The sequence below is a fragment of the Nicotiana tabacum genome, chromosome 17, assembly GCF_000715075.1.
Source record: "Nicotiana tabacum cultivar K326 chromosome 17, ASM71507v2, whole genome shotgun sequence".
NCBI classification, from domain to species: domain Eukaryota; kingdom Viridiplantae; phylum Streptophyta; class Magnoliopsida; order Solanales; family Solanaceae; genus Nicotiana; species Nicotiana tabacum.
In genome coordinates this window covers 140,803,116-140,820,168 of record NC_134096.1, presented here as the reverse complement: position 1 = coordinate 140,820,168, position 17,053 = coordinate 140,803,116, and the positions used below count along the sequence as shown (strand labels likewise).

Genomic DNA, 17,053 nt, shown 5'->3' with positions numbered 1-17,053 from the left:
ATAATAATAATAATAATAATAATAATAATAATAATAATAATAATAATAATAATAATAATAATAATAATAATAATAATAATAATAATAATAATAATAATAATAATAATAATAATAATAATAATATTAATAATAATAGTGAATAAATGGTCCCTCAACTAATGATAAAATCCCAAGAATGTCTCTAGCCAACACCTACTAACCCCGATTCAACTTCTGTCATTAGATAAAGTATAATCTCACAAGCCATGAAATAATATTAGTGTAATCAGGTTCTGAGTATTATCACGCACGATTTATGCCGAGGTAGTACGTCCCGATCCAAAAATATAATGTGTGCACTACCGAGGATCGAACGGCATGAACCATAGATGCATCTATTAACTTACCTAGGTGAACGACCCGCTTCCATAAGAGTAGAGAAGTTTACCTCGCTCACGAACGGCCCGCTCACATTCGTGGTTAAATCCCATTTTTATCAAAACCCTAGGTTTTTCATCTAACCCCATAATTTTCACAATCTTGCATGTTAGAATCTACCCATAATCTATGTATTTAACTTATATTGGGTAGGAATTACTTACCTTCAATAGCTAGGTAGAAATCCCTCTCTAAGAAGCTCCAAAATTGCCCAAGAAGTGAAATAAGACCCTTCTGCCTCCAGCGATTTTCGCTTTTGCAGAGAATAGGCCACTTTTGTGGATCTGCATCTACGGAAAGAGCATCGCAGATGCGGCTCTCTCCCAGCTGGCCTACTTCCGTATCTGCGGATAATGGCCCGCGTCTACGGCGCACGTGCCGCACCTGCGGCCTTTCCCGCTTCTGCGGTTTCCTTCTTCGCACCTGCGATTTCGCAGGTGCGGTCCATGCTACGATTCTACGATCCTTGGGCATCTCACGCTAGGCCACTTCTGCGGTCATTGGCTCGCATCGAGCTCGCACCTGCGGCTAGCTCTCCGCAGGTGCGATTTCACCAGAAGCTCTACTACTTCAACCATTTGTCCACGTCCAAACGACTTTCACGCATCGTCCGAATGGCATCCGGGGCCTCGTCCAAACATACCATCGAGTTTGAAATCATAAAAAGGACCTGCTCGACCTCACGAAACACGAAAAACAACACCAAAACTAAGAATCACACCCAAACCAAATCGAATCAACTTATGAACTTCAAGTTCTTCCACTTGCTCTGAACGTGCCGAATCATACTTAAACTACTCAGAATGATACCAAATTTTGCGTGCAAGTCTTAAATAACCATATTAAACTATTCCCAGGTTCGGAATCTAAAACAGACCTCGATAACACCAAAACCTACTCCAAACCAAATTTAAAGAACTTTAAAACCTTCAATAAGACAACTTTTAACTTTTGGCACTTAAACGCTCCCGAATCATCCAAAACCCGATCCGAACACACCCCTAAGTCCAAAATCATCATACTAACCTATTAAGATCGTCAAATCCCGATTTTGAGTTTGTTTACTAGAAATGTTGACCCAAGTAAAACTTAACCCTTTAAAGCTAATATTAAGGAACTAAGTATTCCGATTTCAACCCGAACCCTTCCAAACCCGAACTAACCATCCACACAAGTCACAAAATAGCAAAAACATATACAGGGAGTCTTATTTATGGGAACAGGGATCTAAAAGAAAAATAACCGATCGTGTCGTTACATTAAGTCTGGAGAAACAATTCAAGTAGAATTGGTTTCATATAAAAGACATGTCGTTTTGGACCTGCAGTTCAAACACATGAAAGTATAAAGTTAATGGTGTGTGTAATCACCTTTATCTATCTTATGTGTCTAGCATGACATGAAAACTTGATATGTATCTAAAGTTTATTTATATGGCTTATATGACTTAACTTATATGACAATCCCTGAAAGATTTAAATTTCTTAAAGCATATAGAATTCTTGGTCATGAAGTACTACATCCTAAGTGCAATTTGTGCACATTTGTATCTTGCTATAACTATAAGCATGATAACGTGATAGCGAGGATTTTCAAAGTGCAACATATTCATTGGAGTTAATATGGCTGATTTATTAATCAAATCTCTACCAACGATCATTTGAAGATGGTGCATAAGATTGGAATGTGAAGGCTCAAGAATATGAATTGATTGTCTCATCAGAGAGAGATAATACGCATTGTACTCTTTTTTCCTTATAAGGTTTTGTCCCACTGGGTTTTCCTTGCAAGGGTTTTAACGAGGCAACCAAAAGGCGTATTTCTAAACATGTAAACACTTTTTCCTTCACTAGAATTTTATCCCACTGCCTTTTATTTTAGTTAAGGTTTTAATGAGACATATTATCTATTGAATAGACATTCAAGTGGGAGTGTTATAAATAGTATTTTATTTATGGTGAATGTCTATATTTTAGAGAGATTTTAGAATTTATTACTTGGTGGCTAAGTCATTTTTTTCCTATAAATAGACGGGTTCTATTCCATTATAATTTCATCCCAAATCAATAAGAATTCTCTCTCCGTACTTTTCTCTTCAATACTCTTTTTCTTCTTTTATTGTTTTATAACAACTCTTAATTATTTTATCATTTGAATTCTATGAAAGTATGGTAAATTTACTACATAAATACAGAAATATGGTCAAGGATGCCGAATTTAAAAGGGAGCCATCTCAAACTAAAAAATAACACGGTTTCTAATCGTACACTTTAGGAACCTTTTTTCCATGTCCTAAACTGGGATGCTATGGATTAAAGGCTGGAGTATTGATTCTTTTTTTTTCATTTTACAGGGGTGACTTCAATATCTCATTCATAAAACATATATTAGACGTTTGAAGTTTCACAAACATAAGTAGATACAGAAATCTTAACTACATAGATACTTATTCAGCTCTTGATTCATTCACTTAACTTGCATATAACATTCAAAAGTTCTTTCTTATTATTCTTCGAATGATATGACAACATAAACGTTCAAATGCGATATTTCAAAACTTTTCAGTAGCTCTTCTAATATCTATCAAGTCGATAACATAAATAGTCAAGTAACTTCAGATTATAAATTGTCGTTGATCTGGCTTCAGATTATAAATAATCATTGATCTGGCCTACATCAAGCATAGGATGTTTTACAACTTTTAAGAGTAGAGCTGGTTAAAGTGTGAAACTGTGCCTTGATCACTTTCCAATAAGATAGTTATTTAACTACACAAATCAGAAACTAGAAGATTGGAGTGCGACATAAATACAATAATTTTCCTTTTAAGCATATCATTATCTTGGTAATGATGAAGAGCAACCAAATACCGATTGGAGCTTGATCATGGAGGCAATTCTGTTCACATGAATAATGAGCAAATCAATCAAACAAACAATTATAACTACTACGCCTCAGTCCCAAAAAGTATGAGAAAATTGAAGAGAGTGAGCAAGAAAGAACAAAAAGATGGACTAACAAAAAAACAAAGATAGAACTGGTGGTATCGTCCCCATTGAAGTCAGCAAAATTTCTTTATTGACTTTACATAAGTAAGTTAGCACTTGTGTATTATATCAGAATAATTTAATACTCTTTTTATCATCTTACTTTTGGTTCAAGTTTTTCTAAGGATATAGATGATGGAAAATTTTGGTCAAAAATGCACTTTGACATAGCCACTTTTAATTCAAAGACAACAATTTTTTCTAAGGCAAATCAATTTTTTCTAAGGCTCCACCTTTTCCAGGGGAGCTTAGCTCTTTGAGAGAGCCATAGATATACAACATTTACTTTGTTGCGTTCATCTTAAATAACTTCCTTACAGGCCTAGATAATATATTTGTCAAAAATGCGTAAACTTTTTTCTTTTTACACATAAAGTCTCCTAACTCTAGCACCAACTTGCTCTGTGTATTCTAGTTCAAAAGGCATTAGACATTATGTTAGAGTGTGGCCAGTAAAAATATTTTTTGTTGTAATGATTTACAGAAGATGTGATCAGCAGTTCCAATCTCCATTGGGAACAAAGAGTATAAACTACATATTGTTGAAAGCAGAGACTTCTCTTGCCTGTTGGCGAGGCAAGAAGATCACCAAGTAGTCCACTTGTATTCGGCACAATAACGACCCGACCGGTCATTTTGAGTGTTGTAGCCTCGTTCCTCATCTACTGCTCATTTTATACTTTACTCTTGCTACATGACTTGCCGGTGTAGTTGGTTCAGGTCCAGAAAGGTTTCGGAACGAATGGAGACACTTAGTCTCAAGGTTGAAAGATTAAGTTGAAATGGTTGACTGGCTGTTGACTTATATGTAAATGACTCCGGAATGGAGTTTTGATTGTTCTGTTAGCTCTGTTGGGTGATTTTGGACTTAGGAGCATGTCCGGATTGTGATTTGGAGGTCTATAGTTGAATTAGGCTTGAAATGGCGAAAGTTGAAAATTTAGAAGTTTGACCGAGAGTGGACTTTGTGGTTAACGGTCTCGGATTGGGGCTCGGGGAGTTGGAGTAGTTCTGTGGTGTCATTTGTGATTTGTGTGCAAAATTTGAGGTCAATCGGATGTAATTTGATTGGTTTCGGCATCGTTTGTAGAATTTGGATTTCTTTAATTCCATAAGGCTTGAATTGGGGTGCGATTCATGTTTTTGATATTGTTTGATGTGATTTGAAGGTTCGACTAAGTTCGTATCATGTTTTATGACTTGTTGGTGCATTTGGTTGAGGTCTCGGGGGCCTCAGGTGAGTTTCAGATTGTTAACGGATCAATTTTGGACTTGATGTTATAGCTGCAGATTTTCTGGTGCACTGATCTGGTTTCCTTATACGCGATCGCGTGGGAAGGTCCGCGATCGCGTGGGAAGGTCCGCGATCGCGTAGGCTTAGCTGGGCAGTGGAGGACTTTTTTCTACACGTTCGCGAGAAGAAGGTTACGATCGCGTAGTTGTGTGATGCTGTGATTCGCGAATGCGTGGCTAAGGTCGCGTTCGCGTAGGGTATATGAGGCAGAAGCTGGGTTCACGCGTTTGTTCTTCGTGGTTGCTTGAAGAGGGTCGTGATCGTGTAGGTTTGAGGAAGCATTTAGTTCGTGTTCGCGTGGATGTCTCCGCGTTCGCGTAAGGCAAATTAGAGGGGCAGACTATTTTGTGCTTCGCGAACGTGGGAAGAAGGTCGCGTTCACGATGGAGGGTAGCTGGGCAGCAGTGTTAAATTTCAAAAATAAGGGTTTGAGTTCATAACACAAAGTTGATTTTGGGAGCTCGGTGGGAGGTGATTCTTGGAGAGATTTTCAAGTGGGTGATTGGGGTAAGTGATTCCTACCTAATTTTGGTTAATTTCCGTATTTATGTTTTTGATTTCATTATTAAATTAGTTTTGCTCTAGTAGTAAGCACCCTCCACTTCTAACCAAGAGGTTATGAGTTCGAGTCACCCCAAGAGCAAGGTGGGGAGTTCTTGGAGGGAGGGAGCCGAGAGTCTATCGGAAACAACCTCTCTATCCCAGGGTAGGGGTAAGGTCTGCGTACATACTACCTTCTCCAGACCCCACTAGTGGGATTATACTGGGTTGTTGTTGTTTGGGTAGAAAATTGGGGGGAAATAGAGAAAAGTTCTTAGGCTGAATTTTGAGGTTTTGATCAAGATTTTGGTATCGGATTTGAGTAATTTTGGTATGGGTGGACTCGTGGTTGAATAGGTGTTTGGATTTTATGACTTTTACCAAATTTCGAGATGCGGGCCTATTGGCCTACCTTTGAGTTGACTTTTTGACTTTTGATTAAGAGCTTAGTATTTTCTTATGGAATTGATTCCTTTAGCTCGTGTTGATTGTATCGAACTGTTTGTGGCTAGATTCGAGGCATTCAGAGGTCGTTTCGCGAGGCAAAGGTGTGTTGGAGTAGATATTTGCACGACTTGAGGTAAGTAATAGTTCTAAATTTGGTTATGAGGATTTGAAACCCCGTATTATGTGTCATGTGATTGGTTTTGAGGTGACGCACATGCTAGGTGATGGGCGTGTGGGCGTGCACCGTAGGAATTGTGACTTGGTCAATTCCATGGAACTGCATAGTTGAAAAATCTGTTGGTATCCGTATGTTCTCCATGTGTTATAAAAATTGAACTGCAAATCATGTTTAGATTATGCGTTGGCACTGTAGGGACCCACAAAGGTCGTGTACATGTTGAATTATCTATTAAACTGTTATTTTGTACTCAGTCACAGTTTTACATGCATATTAAATCTCAGTCTCTATTGTTCTTTATTGATACATTATATCATTGTTGTTTGGGCTGATTATCATGATTACTGAGAGCCGAGAGACTAGAGAGTTTGATGACTGAGTGAGGCCGAGAGCCTGATGGTGAGGATATTTATGGGATCGGGTTGCACGCCGTAATATGTTTTATTGATTTATGCCATGATTGGCTTGTCATAGTGCTTGGGCTGAAGGAGCCTCTTCGGCATCTGTACACACCCTCAGTGAGCGCAGGTACATGTCGAGCGCGAGTGCCGAGCGACTCAGAGAAATGAGAGGAGGTGAGGAAGGAGTGACTGTGTGGTTGGAGTGAACGGGAGGACTGAGTGACTGTTGTTATGAGATTTTACACTTGATTTCATTAATGTTTCACTTCAGCTGGCATATATCACTGTCATGTAATTTCTGAGTGATATTATATCATGTTTCAATTGAACTTGACATGAATTAACTGCTTTGGCCTAAATTGTCGAACTTGAAAGTATGCCTATCTTCCTATGTTGAAATTACTGTAATTTAGCTATATCTGTGAAGCTAGTCACTACTTCCAGTCCATTATTTAGTCTTGTTACTTACTGAGTTGGTTGTACTCACGCTACACTCTGCACTTCGTGTACAGATCCAGGTATTTTCGGACACGGTGGGTGCTGATTCTCTGCGCAGCTTGATCGTTTGGGGATTCCAAGGTAGTTGCCCGGCGTTCGCAGACCTTGTCTCTCCTTCCCTATCTTTTCGCTTTATGTATTTAGTTTCAGACTATCATAGACAGTATTTTCAGACTTGTGTTGTATAGACGCTCATGTACTCAGTGACACCCCGATGTTGGGAATTTTCGTATTGGGTTTTGACCTTCTATCCAGTTTTTGTTTTTGAGAGTTTGATGATTTAAACCTGTGTTGTTTTATTTTTCATTTAAAAGTGTTGGAAGTATTTTTTTTTTTTTAAGTGTCGGCTTGCCTAGTACCGCATTAGCCGCCATCATGACAGACTAAGTTTTGGGTCGTGACAGGCACATAGAAAAGTTAAGGAGATATTGAGAGTTATTCATTTTGTTTGTTATCCTTGATTTGTTAAAGATCAGGGATAACTCCAAAATTCCTCATAAGGATGGTCATCTTTGGTTTGTGTTACCAAGCCATTTCGTAATACCCATAATGATCTGTCTAGTAGAGAGATTTTTTATTATCCTAGGTGCACATACTTATCATACTGTCATATACTAATGACAATTTTTTCTGGTTGGATGAAAGCAACTATTAACTTGCTGATAGGGAATATATTCATATCATTGATCATGCTATAAAAGAGAATTGACAATCCAACTGCAACATTCTCTTGCTATAGGTATCTACCATAGCAGTCATAATTCCTGTAGGATATTAAAGTCAATCTTAACTTTGCTTTGCCTTTTAGTGTTGTATTAGAGTTAAGCTTATGTACCATCCTTATGAGAAATTTTGGATTTTTTCTTTATTGTCGATAGTATGATAGAAAAGTGTAGGAATACTTTTTCCATCTATTGTAATCAAAGACGAAAATAGAGTTCACATAGGAGTTCAACATCTATTTTATATATAAAAAATGCTGACCTTATATATATAAAAAGAAATTCGGATAAATCCCTTTTGTCCTCTGGCTCCGCCCTTGATTGTGATGTCATGGCCCCTTAGCAACTGCGTACCAAGTCAATTGAAGTCTTTAATATCTCTGACTTTTATTATAATAATTGTTATAATTTTCTCTGTTAGGAAACATTTATGGAAAATGGTTTATTTTTCATTCTCTGTTAGGAAACATTTTTGAATTAATAATATATATTATATGAATTATTTTCAATAGATTAGAAAAGGAATAAATTACTGTAGCTCATTGTACAATCAAATTACATAATTATACGAAGAAAATGAGTTCTGAAAAAGAAAAAAAAAACAACTAAATCGAAAACTTTTTAACAAAAAAAAGAGCTCGTCAAGGACTCATAAACTAATTTTTTTTACAACAAAAAGATAATTATATGATTTTCCATATCAAGTCCTAAATATTAGGCAATTAATTAAATGATTGTCCATACATATTGAAAAATAATTAATGACTATTCCTACATATTAAGAAAATAACTAAAATTACTACTTTGTCTAATATAAAATATAGAGCCCGTTTGGATTAGCTGATTTGAAGTAGCTGATAAGCATTAGGTGCTGAAAAGCATTTTTAAGTGCTGAAACTGATTTAATAAATAAGCAGTTACGCGTTTGGATACAAGTGCTGAAATTGATAATAAGCTGCTACAGTATTTGATAAAAAAGTGCTAATAAGCTTTTTTTCTGTTAAAATGACTTAAATAACTTTATAAGTGTTTACACCTATAAGGGCGTAATATCTTCAAAATTTTAGATTCCAAATCGATCCAAATACAAAATATTTTATTTGTCATTTTATTTTAAATACAACTGTGCTTAGATAAGATAAATTTTATGATAAATATAATTTATTTTATGATAAGCATATAATCATAAGTTATAATAATTGATAAAAGTTTCTCAGTAAAAAATAAACCTAAATAGGACAAAATATTTGAAGAGAAACAAAAAATGTCTTTATCAGCACAACACTTAGAAAGCAACATAACAAAATATTTGACATGTCCTCATTTATTATATATAGTTCAAAGATTAATACACAATCACATAGATATAAATATGCAAAGGAATAGAGAATTTGCTTATCTTAAATAGTCAATGAGCATTGCAGACTTGAAGAGGCGGAGGGAGGAGGTTAGGTTGAAATAGTACTTGAGGCAGTGAGTATTGATGCAAGAGTTTTGTTCTAAAAAAGAATATTTAAGAATAAAATAGTAAAAATTTTGGTCAAACTTAAAGTGCTTATAAGCTAAAAATTTATAAGTTGGGGGTGACCAGCTTATGGCTTTTGGCTTGTTTTTGACTTATAAGCACTTGGCTTATAAGCACTTTTAACTTTACCAAACGCGTAGATAAGCCGAAAAGTGCTTATAAGCTACTTTTTGACCAGCTTATAAGCTTAGCCAAACATCCTCATATTCTTAAAGGGTAAAAAAGACGAACGACGTTTCGCTAAGGGCCTTAGTGTTTTTAATATAGTATAAATATAGATAGATAGATAAAATATTGAAAGTGCCCAATCTAATTTTATAAAGGACATGCATTTCTTACTCATTTATTACCAAGCACGGAAGCTTTCCCAAACAGTGAATTCCCTTCATCATGGAAAGTGGAAACAAAGTTACCCTTCACCATCTTCATTAATTATAGTTGAATTAAAGTCAGGGGGGCAAAACGAAACTGTAAATACTTGGAGGACGAATAAACATAAACGCAAAGTTAGGGGGAACATACACGCATCGCGCGTCTTCGTAAAAAATAATGAGAAACGCAACGGCTAGTAAGTAAAACGGTAACCTCCTCAACGGTCGAATAATTCGAAAGTACTCTCCCTAAATTAGACCCAACTCGTAACTTTGTCTCTCCGTCTCTATCCCCTCTTTTCTATTTTTGTTCTATTCTCCTCCTTACACTTCTCAACTCTCCCCCTGCCTCCATTGCTGTTCACATTCCACATATTCTTGGCAAGTTTCTGCTCACATTTCACATACTCTTGGCAATATAGCAAGTGCGAATTCAAGACTAATCTAATAGTAGAAAATGTTGCAAGATATGTGGAATGCACCGCCAGGTTTCAGACCCACAAAATCGGCTCCATCTTCTCCGGCTAAACCCCTCGGAGTCTCAAGAACTCGTTCTGAATCCTTTCACGTTGCCCACAAAGTCCCCGTCGGTGACAGCCCTTATGTCCGAGCCAAAAATGTTCAAGTAAGCTTCTTGGTGTACCCCATATAATTTTTCTGAGTCTTAACCTATCAGAAAATGATCATTTGAATGTAGGGGCGGATGTGGGCCGTAAGATATGGGTTCATCCGAACTCAGTTGTTTTGGCTAAGCTTCACTAACTAAGTTGTATTGTTCTGATTGGTTGGTTCTACTATGAATTGATGTGATGTTTTTTTTTGGGTTCATTTATACTTTCAGTTGGTAGAAAAGGATCCAGAAAGGGCAATTCCATTGTTTTGGGCAGCTATAAATGCAGGAGATAGAGTGGATAGTGCTCTCAAAGATATGGCTATTGTAATGAAGCAACAAAATCGGGCTGAAGAAGCCGTTGAAGCTATTAAATCTTTGAGAAGTAGGTGTTCAGATCAAGCACAAGAGGCTCTTGACAACATCCTCTTGGACCTCTACAAGGTCTCCTATCATTTCAAATTATACACTTCATAAAAGAGCAACAAGTTTTCAACCCCCCCCCCCGCATTCTACCTAGCAATAACAATTTTCATAATTAATATGTGCAGAGATGTGGGAGATTGGATGACCAAATAAAGCTGTTGAGGCACAAGTTGTTTTTGATACAACAAGGTTTGGCCTTTAATGGGAAGCGCACCAAGACAGCGAGATCCCAGGGGAAGAAGTTTCAGGTTTCTGTGGAGCAAGAAGCAACTAGATTACTGGTAAATAACACAATTCTGAGACTTTTTAAATTCTTAGTCTTTTGGTCTTACACACAATATAAGATAAAAATCAAGTCTTTTTATTATATCTTTCAGGGGAATTTAGGGTGGGCGCTGATGCAGCAAAATAACTACATTGAAGCAGAAGATGCTTATAGGAGAGCACTAGTAATTGCACCAGACAACAACAAGATGTGCAATTTGGGCATTTGTTTGATGAAACAAGGGAGAGTTGGCGAGGCGAAAGAGACACTTCGGAGAGTTAAACCAGCAATGGTAGATGGCCCTAGAGGTGTAGATTCCCATCTCAAGGCCTACGAAAGAGCACAACAAATGCTCCGTGATCTCGAGTCTGAAATGATGAATAAAGGTGGTGATAGAATTGAACAAAGCAAGTTGTTTGATGCATTCTTGGGGTCTTCTGCTATCTGGCAGCCTCAGCCTTGCAAGGAACATAATAGCAGCACTTTGAGTAGTAATGCCAAGTCAATCCAACCTCAAGATGAATTTGCTAATGAGAACATCAATTCTACTAACATCATCACAAACCAGACAGTTCCTTCACTGCAAAAGAGTATGTTGAAACCATATATGAACCTCAATATCGACGCTCCACCATTTTATTCATCCAAGATTATGAAGGAGCCGGCGAGTACCCTGTTTCCAGAAGGTCTTAAAAGAACAAGATCTGGAAATGCAGCTAACTTTATGAGAAAAGAGTCTCAGGGAACATTCACAGAACCAGAGAATAAGATGAGAAAGCAGTCGATTTCACCAGAGAAAACAGAGGATAGATGGGCAGGGTTGCTGCCTGATAGCAAGGATTTTGAAGAGGCTATAATTGCTGCTGCTCTGGGCTCAAGTGAAGAAACATTCAAGCCTAAAGATAGTGGAATCCCTCCAAGGAAAGTTGACAAAAGGTTGAGGGTTTTTCAAGACATTACCTTGTCCATGAGTCCGCGAGCCTGACTAACATTATTGATTTTTAACTATGATTAGTAGTAATCTAATTGCATTTTTAAATTAAGTAAGATCATTGAATTTTAACAATCATTGGAGATAAACTTGTTCTCCTTTACTCATACTTCCTCGAGGAGGTCGTATGCAGTATGTTGGTAACACCCTAATGTCTTTAGGCAGGGTATAATTATTGTTACTTGGTGCCTTGGGAATTCAGGCATCTTCTATTTTTGCCTATATGGCAACTAATCTTCAATAAAAAAGTTATTTTTTCTCATGTAATTGGCTTATTTTCTGTTCTCTTTCCCGAGTGTATGCAAAATGTGATGCAATCTATGAACAATTCTTGCTCAGCCAGGAATAATTGAATAACAGAATTCTGAATATTTAAGTCACCAAAGGCACTTTTTTTATTACCAATACATTTGAGTAATTACACACTCAAGTTAATGATAAAACATGGAGAAGATTTATTATTAATGAAACATGGAGCTATATTCAATTTCCACTCTCTTTTTTATTGTTGTTCAGTTTCAGTTTACAATTTTTTACGTCTATTGAGTTCACCACCAATGTTACTGGAACTGGTGTGACGAATGCTTACTAGCTCTCCTCCTGTGGATTAGATAGAAGAAACTGAATATTACAACAGCGGCTGCAACAGCAACTCCGACAGCCCTTTGTGCCACCGGGGTGTTCTTCACTGCTGACGTGCCTTTTTCCAATGCGGATCTGCCTTTTTCCAATGTAGATCTGAAAAATGATGAATGTGGTAATCCAAGCTCTGACAGCTTCTTGTGTGACTCTATGTAGTCCCTGAAGAAAGCCTCTTTGTCCTGTCACAGAAATAAGAGTAACAGAAATAACATCAGAAAACTTATGAGTAAGACTGTTTAGCTGGAAGGTTTTAACAATAATGCAGCTCTTATGGTTACAGCAGATGTGCATACTGTTAATCAGAAGAAAGTTCTCAAACAGTATCGTCGCTTTCTCGTGAGACAAGCAATTCCATTTATTTGCTTACTCATGAGAGTAACACATCTACCCTAAGTTGCGATATATTCCAGTGGCATTCCCATAATGTGGGTTTTTATGCTTGTCAAACCACCAAAAGGACATAATGGTCTACCGCACAAAATTGCCTAGCAATCAATGTTGAGACGTGCTGGACTTATCATCCATGTGAGTTATAGTAGCTCTGATACGCGACCAAAAGTTGCAGGGTGGTAGATGTCGCATGTAAGAGAAGCAAAGACATGGTCACAAACATGAAAAGATAAAATCTCCAGTTACTTAGCTGGTCTTGCTGGTTTTATAGTGTTACTTTCCTTCTTAAATGACACAAGTTGTATGATGACAGTTTCTGATGTGTTGCAATAATTGAACTATGACAATCCACATGGTATGAGCTATATTAATAATACCTTTGCATAAAGTTGCACATAGCCGCGGAATTTTGTATCTTCAAGTAGAGCTTTATCAGTGGGAAGTAATTGCAAGAGACTTGAATCCTGCTTGAGGAGCTCCCTAAGAGATCATCGTATCATTTGGGCAAATAAAAATGAGAATTTTTCTTTTTAATCAAGGGCGAAATATAAAAGAAGTCAGAATGTATAGTAAATCATACACAAAGTATGAGTTGTCAAATTCAGGGCCCCCAACTCCAAAGGTCTTCGAATAAGCCCTTTTAGCCTGCAGCAGCAAACCAAAAAGAGGAACATTAAGCCAAACTGCACATATGTCTGAGAAATATCAGTATCTTGATGCAGATCCATAGTAATCCATATATAGTAATACCAGTTTGAGGCCTGCAGATAATGCTACTATATCCTTGTCCCCAGAGAGTCCCATTCTGTGAAAGACTTCCCTTAAATCCGATGGACCTAAAAAAAGTATCAAGAAAAGGAACACAGTAAGCGATACAAGACGTGCGGAGGAATATAGCACTGAGCCCTATAAATTTATGCCAAATATTATAATTTCTCCAGGGTTACTGATAACAGTTGTAGCAATATTCACGATATTAGCAATCCAATCCAGTTCATGGTCACTGTTTATAATATTGAAGAGCTTCACCAGTTGGAATATGCTTCTTCTTTTTTTGCCTTTCTCAAAAGTTCTAAAAAATAAATGGAATTGCAAGTGGAACGCGCTTAGAAGACTATGCAATTAGTGCAAATCACAAAGAAAGTATAAGAAACTAAAGAATGTCATCTCCAAGATTATCGACATGTAACCGGATACATAGATGCAGAACGAAGCAAGAACTAAAATAGGCATCAAATATAGCATAACGAAGTAAATGGAATGATAAAGCTTTCATTTATGCACTGAATCAAATCCTCATTAGTTTAACTGAAATGACAGAATATTGATCAGCAAAGTCAACATTTTTCAGCGGAATAACCTTGTTTGCCATCAGGAAGGCACCCTTCATTTGGTGAAATTGATGAATCCTGGTATAAATTAAAGGTGGAAGTTAGTAGTGAAGATAAGTAAGTTCATTTACATGGATTAAAAATAAATAAAGGAATTATTTAATTGTTCATCCTTCCTTTGCATACCTTTCTACCAGGAACAAATTCGATTATTGGACCACCAAGTGCTTTAACAGCAACAACCCCAGCAAGCTGCACTCCCAAATAAAAAGGTACTCCACTAATTAAGCAAAATGTCTATTCTATAAGAACCAGTATATTTTTTTCTCTTTTTAAACACTAGCATGCATCTGGCATTAATTAGCAGAAACATTAAATGCCACTAAAACAATTATGAAGAAACTATAAAAAAAAAGGGCAGCACGGTGCACAAAGCATTCCGCGTTCACGCAAGGTCCAAGGAAGAACCGCACCCCAAGGGTATATGATGTAAACAGCCTACCCTAATGCAAGCATCAGCGGTTGATTCTATGGCTCGAATCCGTGACCTAGGTCACACGGAGACAACTTGACAATTGCTCCAAGGCTTCCCTTCCCCTTCCTCAAAATGGACAACAAATTATTGACACAAGTATCTCACCTGATAAAGGTCAGGATACGTTATCGTGGGATGATTGACCTTGATATTTTCTGCACTCCAGATAAAATATATATAAGGCATTAATTAATTGGAAGTTAGTATTAACAAAAGAACTACCTAATATATAAACAAAAGATAGGCATTGGAGTATGCCGTATTCAGAAGACAATGCCCGGATTATCTTTGGACAAAATTAGAAAGGAAAAAAGATTGCCTGCTTCTTGAAATGAGTAAGATGACTAATTAAATTCTTCAACGTATAAACTTTTGTTTTTCGAAAAAAAGACTTTCTAATCCTAAGGAGAATTTTCGAATATAATCGAATGATCAACTTTTCATCTTCAAATGAAAAGTCCACAAAGGTAAACATAACAAAACATTAATTAGTAGCTGCAAAGATCCACGAGCAGGCAAAAATGTTCATGTACTTTAAACGGAAATCAATTAAGAAACAAACCGTTGCACTAAAAATTGATTTTATCAATGAGAATATAAATTTGGTGGTAAAGGCCAAAAATGAAGCTCACCAATTGCTGTTCTGAGATCATTATTGGCAGCTTGAGTCTTTATTTTAGCATCAGTAGTAGACGTAGTAATTCCTGCATCAGAATTGGCGGCAGAAGAAATTGAGAATTGGCAAGCGTACGCTAAACGAAGCAGATCACGAGCACTGTACTTGTTGCTGGCTATAAGATTTTGAAGCTCTATTCGTGCTCTCTCTATCTCGTTCCTATACTCCGCATCTACTACTGGTACTGCCATTGATTTATATATAATACTAATATGATACACTGAAACTTTATATTTCTATATATATGCCAATAGAGGTCGATTGTGACCTTTTCTTCTAATTTTGATGAATGAATAATTCAATGTTATGAAACGAGGATTATGTATAGAGCAATATATAGGGAGGGGAATTTTATAAGCATGAAGTGAAGAAGCAACGAATATGGAACAACAAAAGAAACGAATTTGTTATTTTGCTTCTTCTAATGACACTGAACGTGAATAACATGGAGGGGGCAAATCCGGAAATAAATCGTGCTACGTGTGATGTGGGTCTTTTATTGGAAAAATAAGGAATATCTATATTACTCGATAAGTTCACCATTGAATGACAGTCAAAGCTTTGCTATTCAAAGCTTTGTTATTGGAAGACTAGAAGTTCACCATTGAATGTCATTCAAAGCTTTGCTATCGAAAATATAATTTTTTGAGTTTGTTAATTGTTCGGATTGGGTGTTGTTCCAATTGATTGAAAATATCAAAAGGAGTTCAAAATTTAAATTTGAAGTGATTTGGAGTAGATTTGAGCAAGATTTGAGTTAAATTTCAAAAAAGACGCAAGGAAGAAGACGAAGTCAGTTTTTTGTATAATTATGGATAATCTTGTATAATAGTGTATATGAGTGTACAAACACATCTTATACACTTTTATACACCTTTATACAAGCGTCTATAGACGAACTTCTTCCACGATTTTTAATTGTAATTCTTGTTCAAAACCAATACAAATCTCCATTAAATGACTTCAAATTTTATATACAACCTCCTTATCATTACTAAAAATTATCTGTTTATCGACGCAAATTACACACGGACGTCTCTCGGTAGCAAGGCTTTACCGAAGGAAGTCCGTCGGTAAGTGGTAGGTAGGTAAATTCTTTTTCGGTAAAATAAACCGACAGAATCCCTCGGTAATTGCCGATGGACCCCATCAGAAAACCATCAGTACATTTCTGACAGTAGTTGGTCAAATAATTTTACTTACCGACAAATATATGTCGGTATATTATAAAATAATATTAATACCGACGGATATCCGTCGGTAAATTAAAAATAATAATTTAATATTACCGACGGATACCATCGGTAAATTTAGAATTTTAATTTAGTAATTTAAAAATTAAAAATATGAATAAATTCATATTCCGATGGATATCCGTCGGTATTTTCAACAAAATTTGAGGTTCAAGTCTACCGACGGACTCCCTCGCTAATTAAGAATTCTGGATTGAAAATGAATAAGTGTTCCGACGGACTCTGTAGGTAAGTCCCTCGGTAAATCTGGTACATTTTTTGCAGGGAGTGCTTATTTTTTGCTAGACTACCTGCCAGCCAGAATATTACAATAGAAACAGAAATGCAACCACAATAAAACACAAATTAACAACAACAACAAAATTTTATAAACTATCCAAACATCCAAATTATCTCATCAAACATCAAAACTATCCGGCCAAACTTCAAAATGTAATATTCAAAGTTAACATCCAACTAAACAACAATCCAACCAAATATAAAATCACTCCTCA

The 17,053-nt window shown here is 36.5% G+C and overlaps 2 protein-coding genes across 2 annotated transcripts; one reads left to right on the top strand and one right to left on the bottom strand.

The window, feature by feature from the left end:
• Positions 1-9,710: 9,710 nt before the first annotated feature.
• LOC107783196 (protein POLLENLESS 3-LIKE 2-like) lies at positions 9,711-11,996 on the top strand. Its single transcript, XM_016604171.2, has 4 exons — positions 9,711-10,065; positions 10,282-10,494; positions 10,602-10,757; positions 10,854-11,996. Exons 1-4 carry the CDS (start codon positions 9,898-9,900, stop codon positions 11,724-11,726), a joined length of 1,410 nt encoding a protein of 469 aa, XP_016459657.1. The 5' UTR covers positions 9,711-9,897; the 3' UTR covers positions 11,727-11,996.
• A 95-nt stretch (positions 11,997-12,091) lies between these two features.
• LOC107783197 (L-ascorbate peroxidase 3) lies at positions 12,092-15,614 on the bottom strand. Its single transcript, XM_016604172.2, has 8 exons — positions 15,263-15,614; positions 14,736-14,785; positions 14,282-14,347; positions 14,125-14,173; positions 13,515-13,600; positions 13,345-13,409; positions 13,142-13,244; positions 12,092-12,553 (listed from the first exon to the last, which is right to left on the bottom strand). The coding sequence occupies exons 1-8, from the start codon at positions 15,495-15,497 to the stop codon at positions 12,293-12,295; spliced, it is 915 nt and encodes a 304-aa protein (XP_016459658.1). The 5' UTR covers positions 15,498-15,614; the 3' UTR covers positions 12,092-12,292.
• Between the last annotated feature and the right edge of the window lie 1,439 nt (positions 15,615-17,053).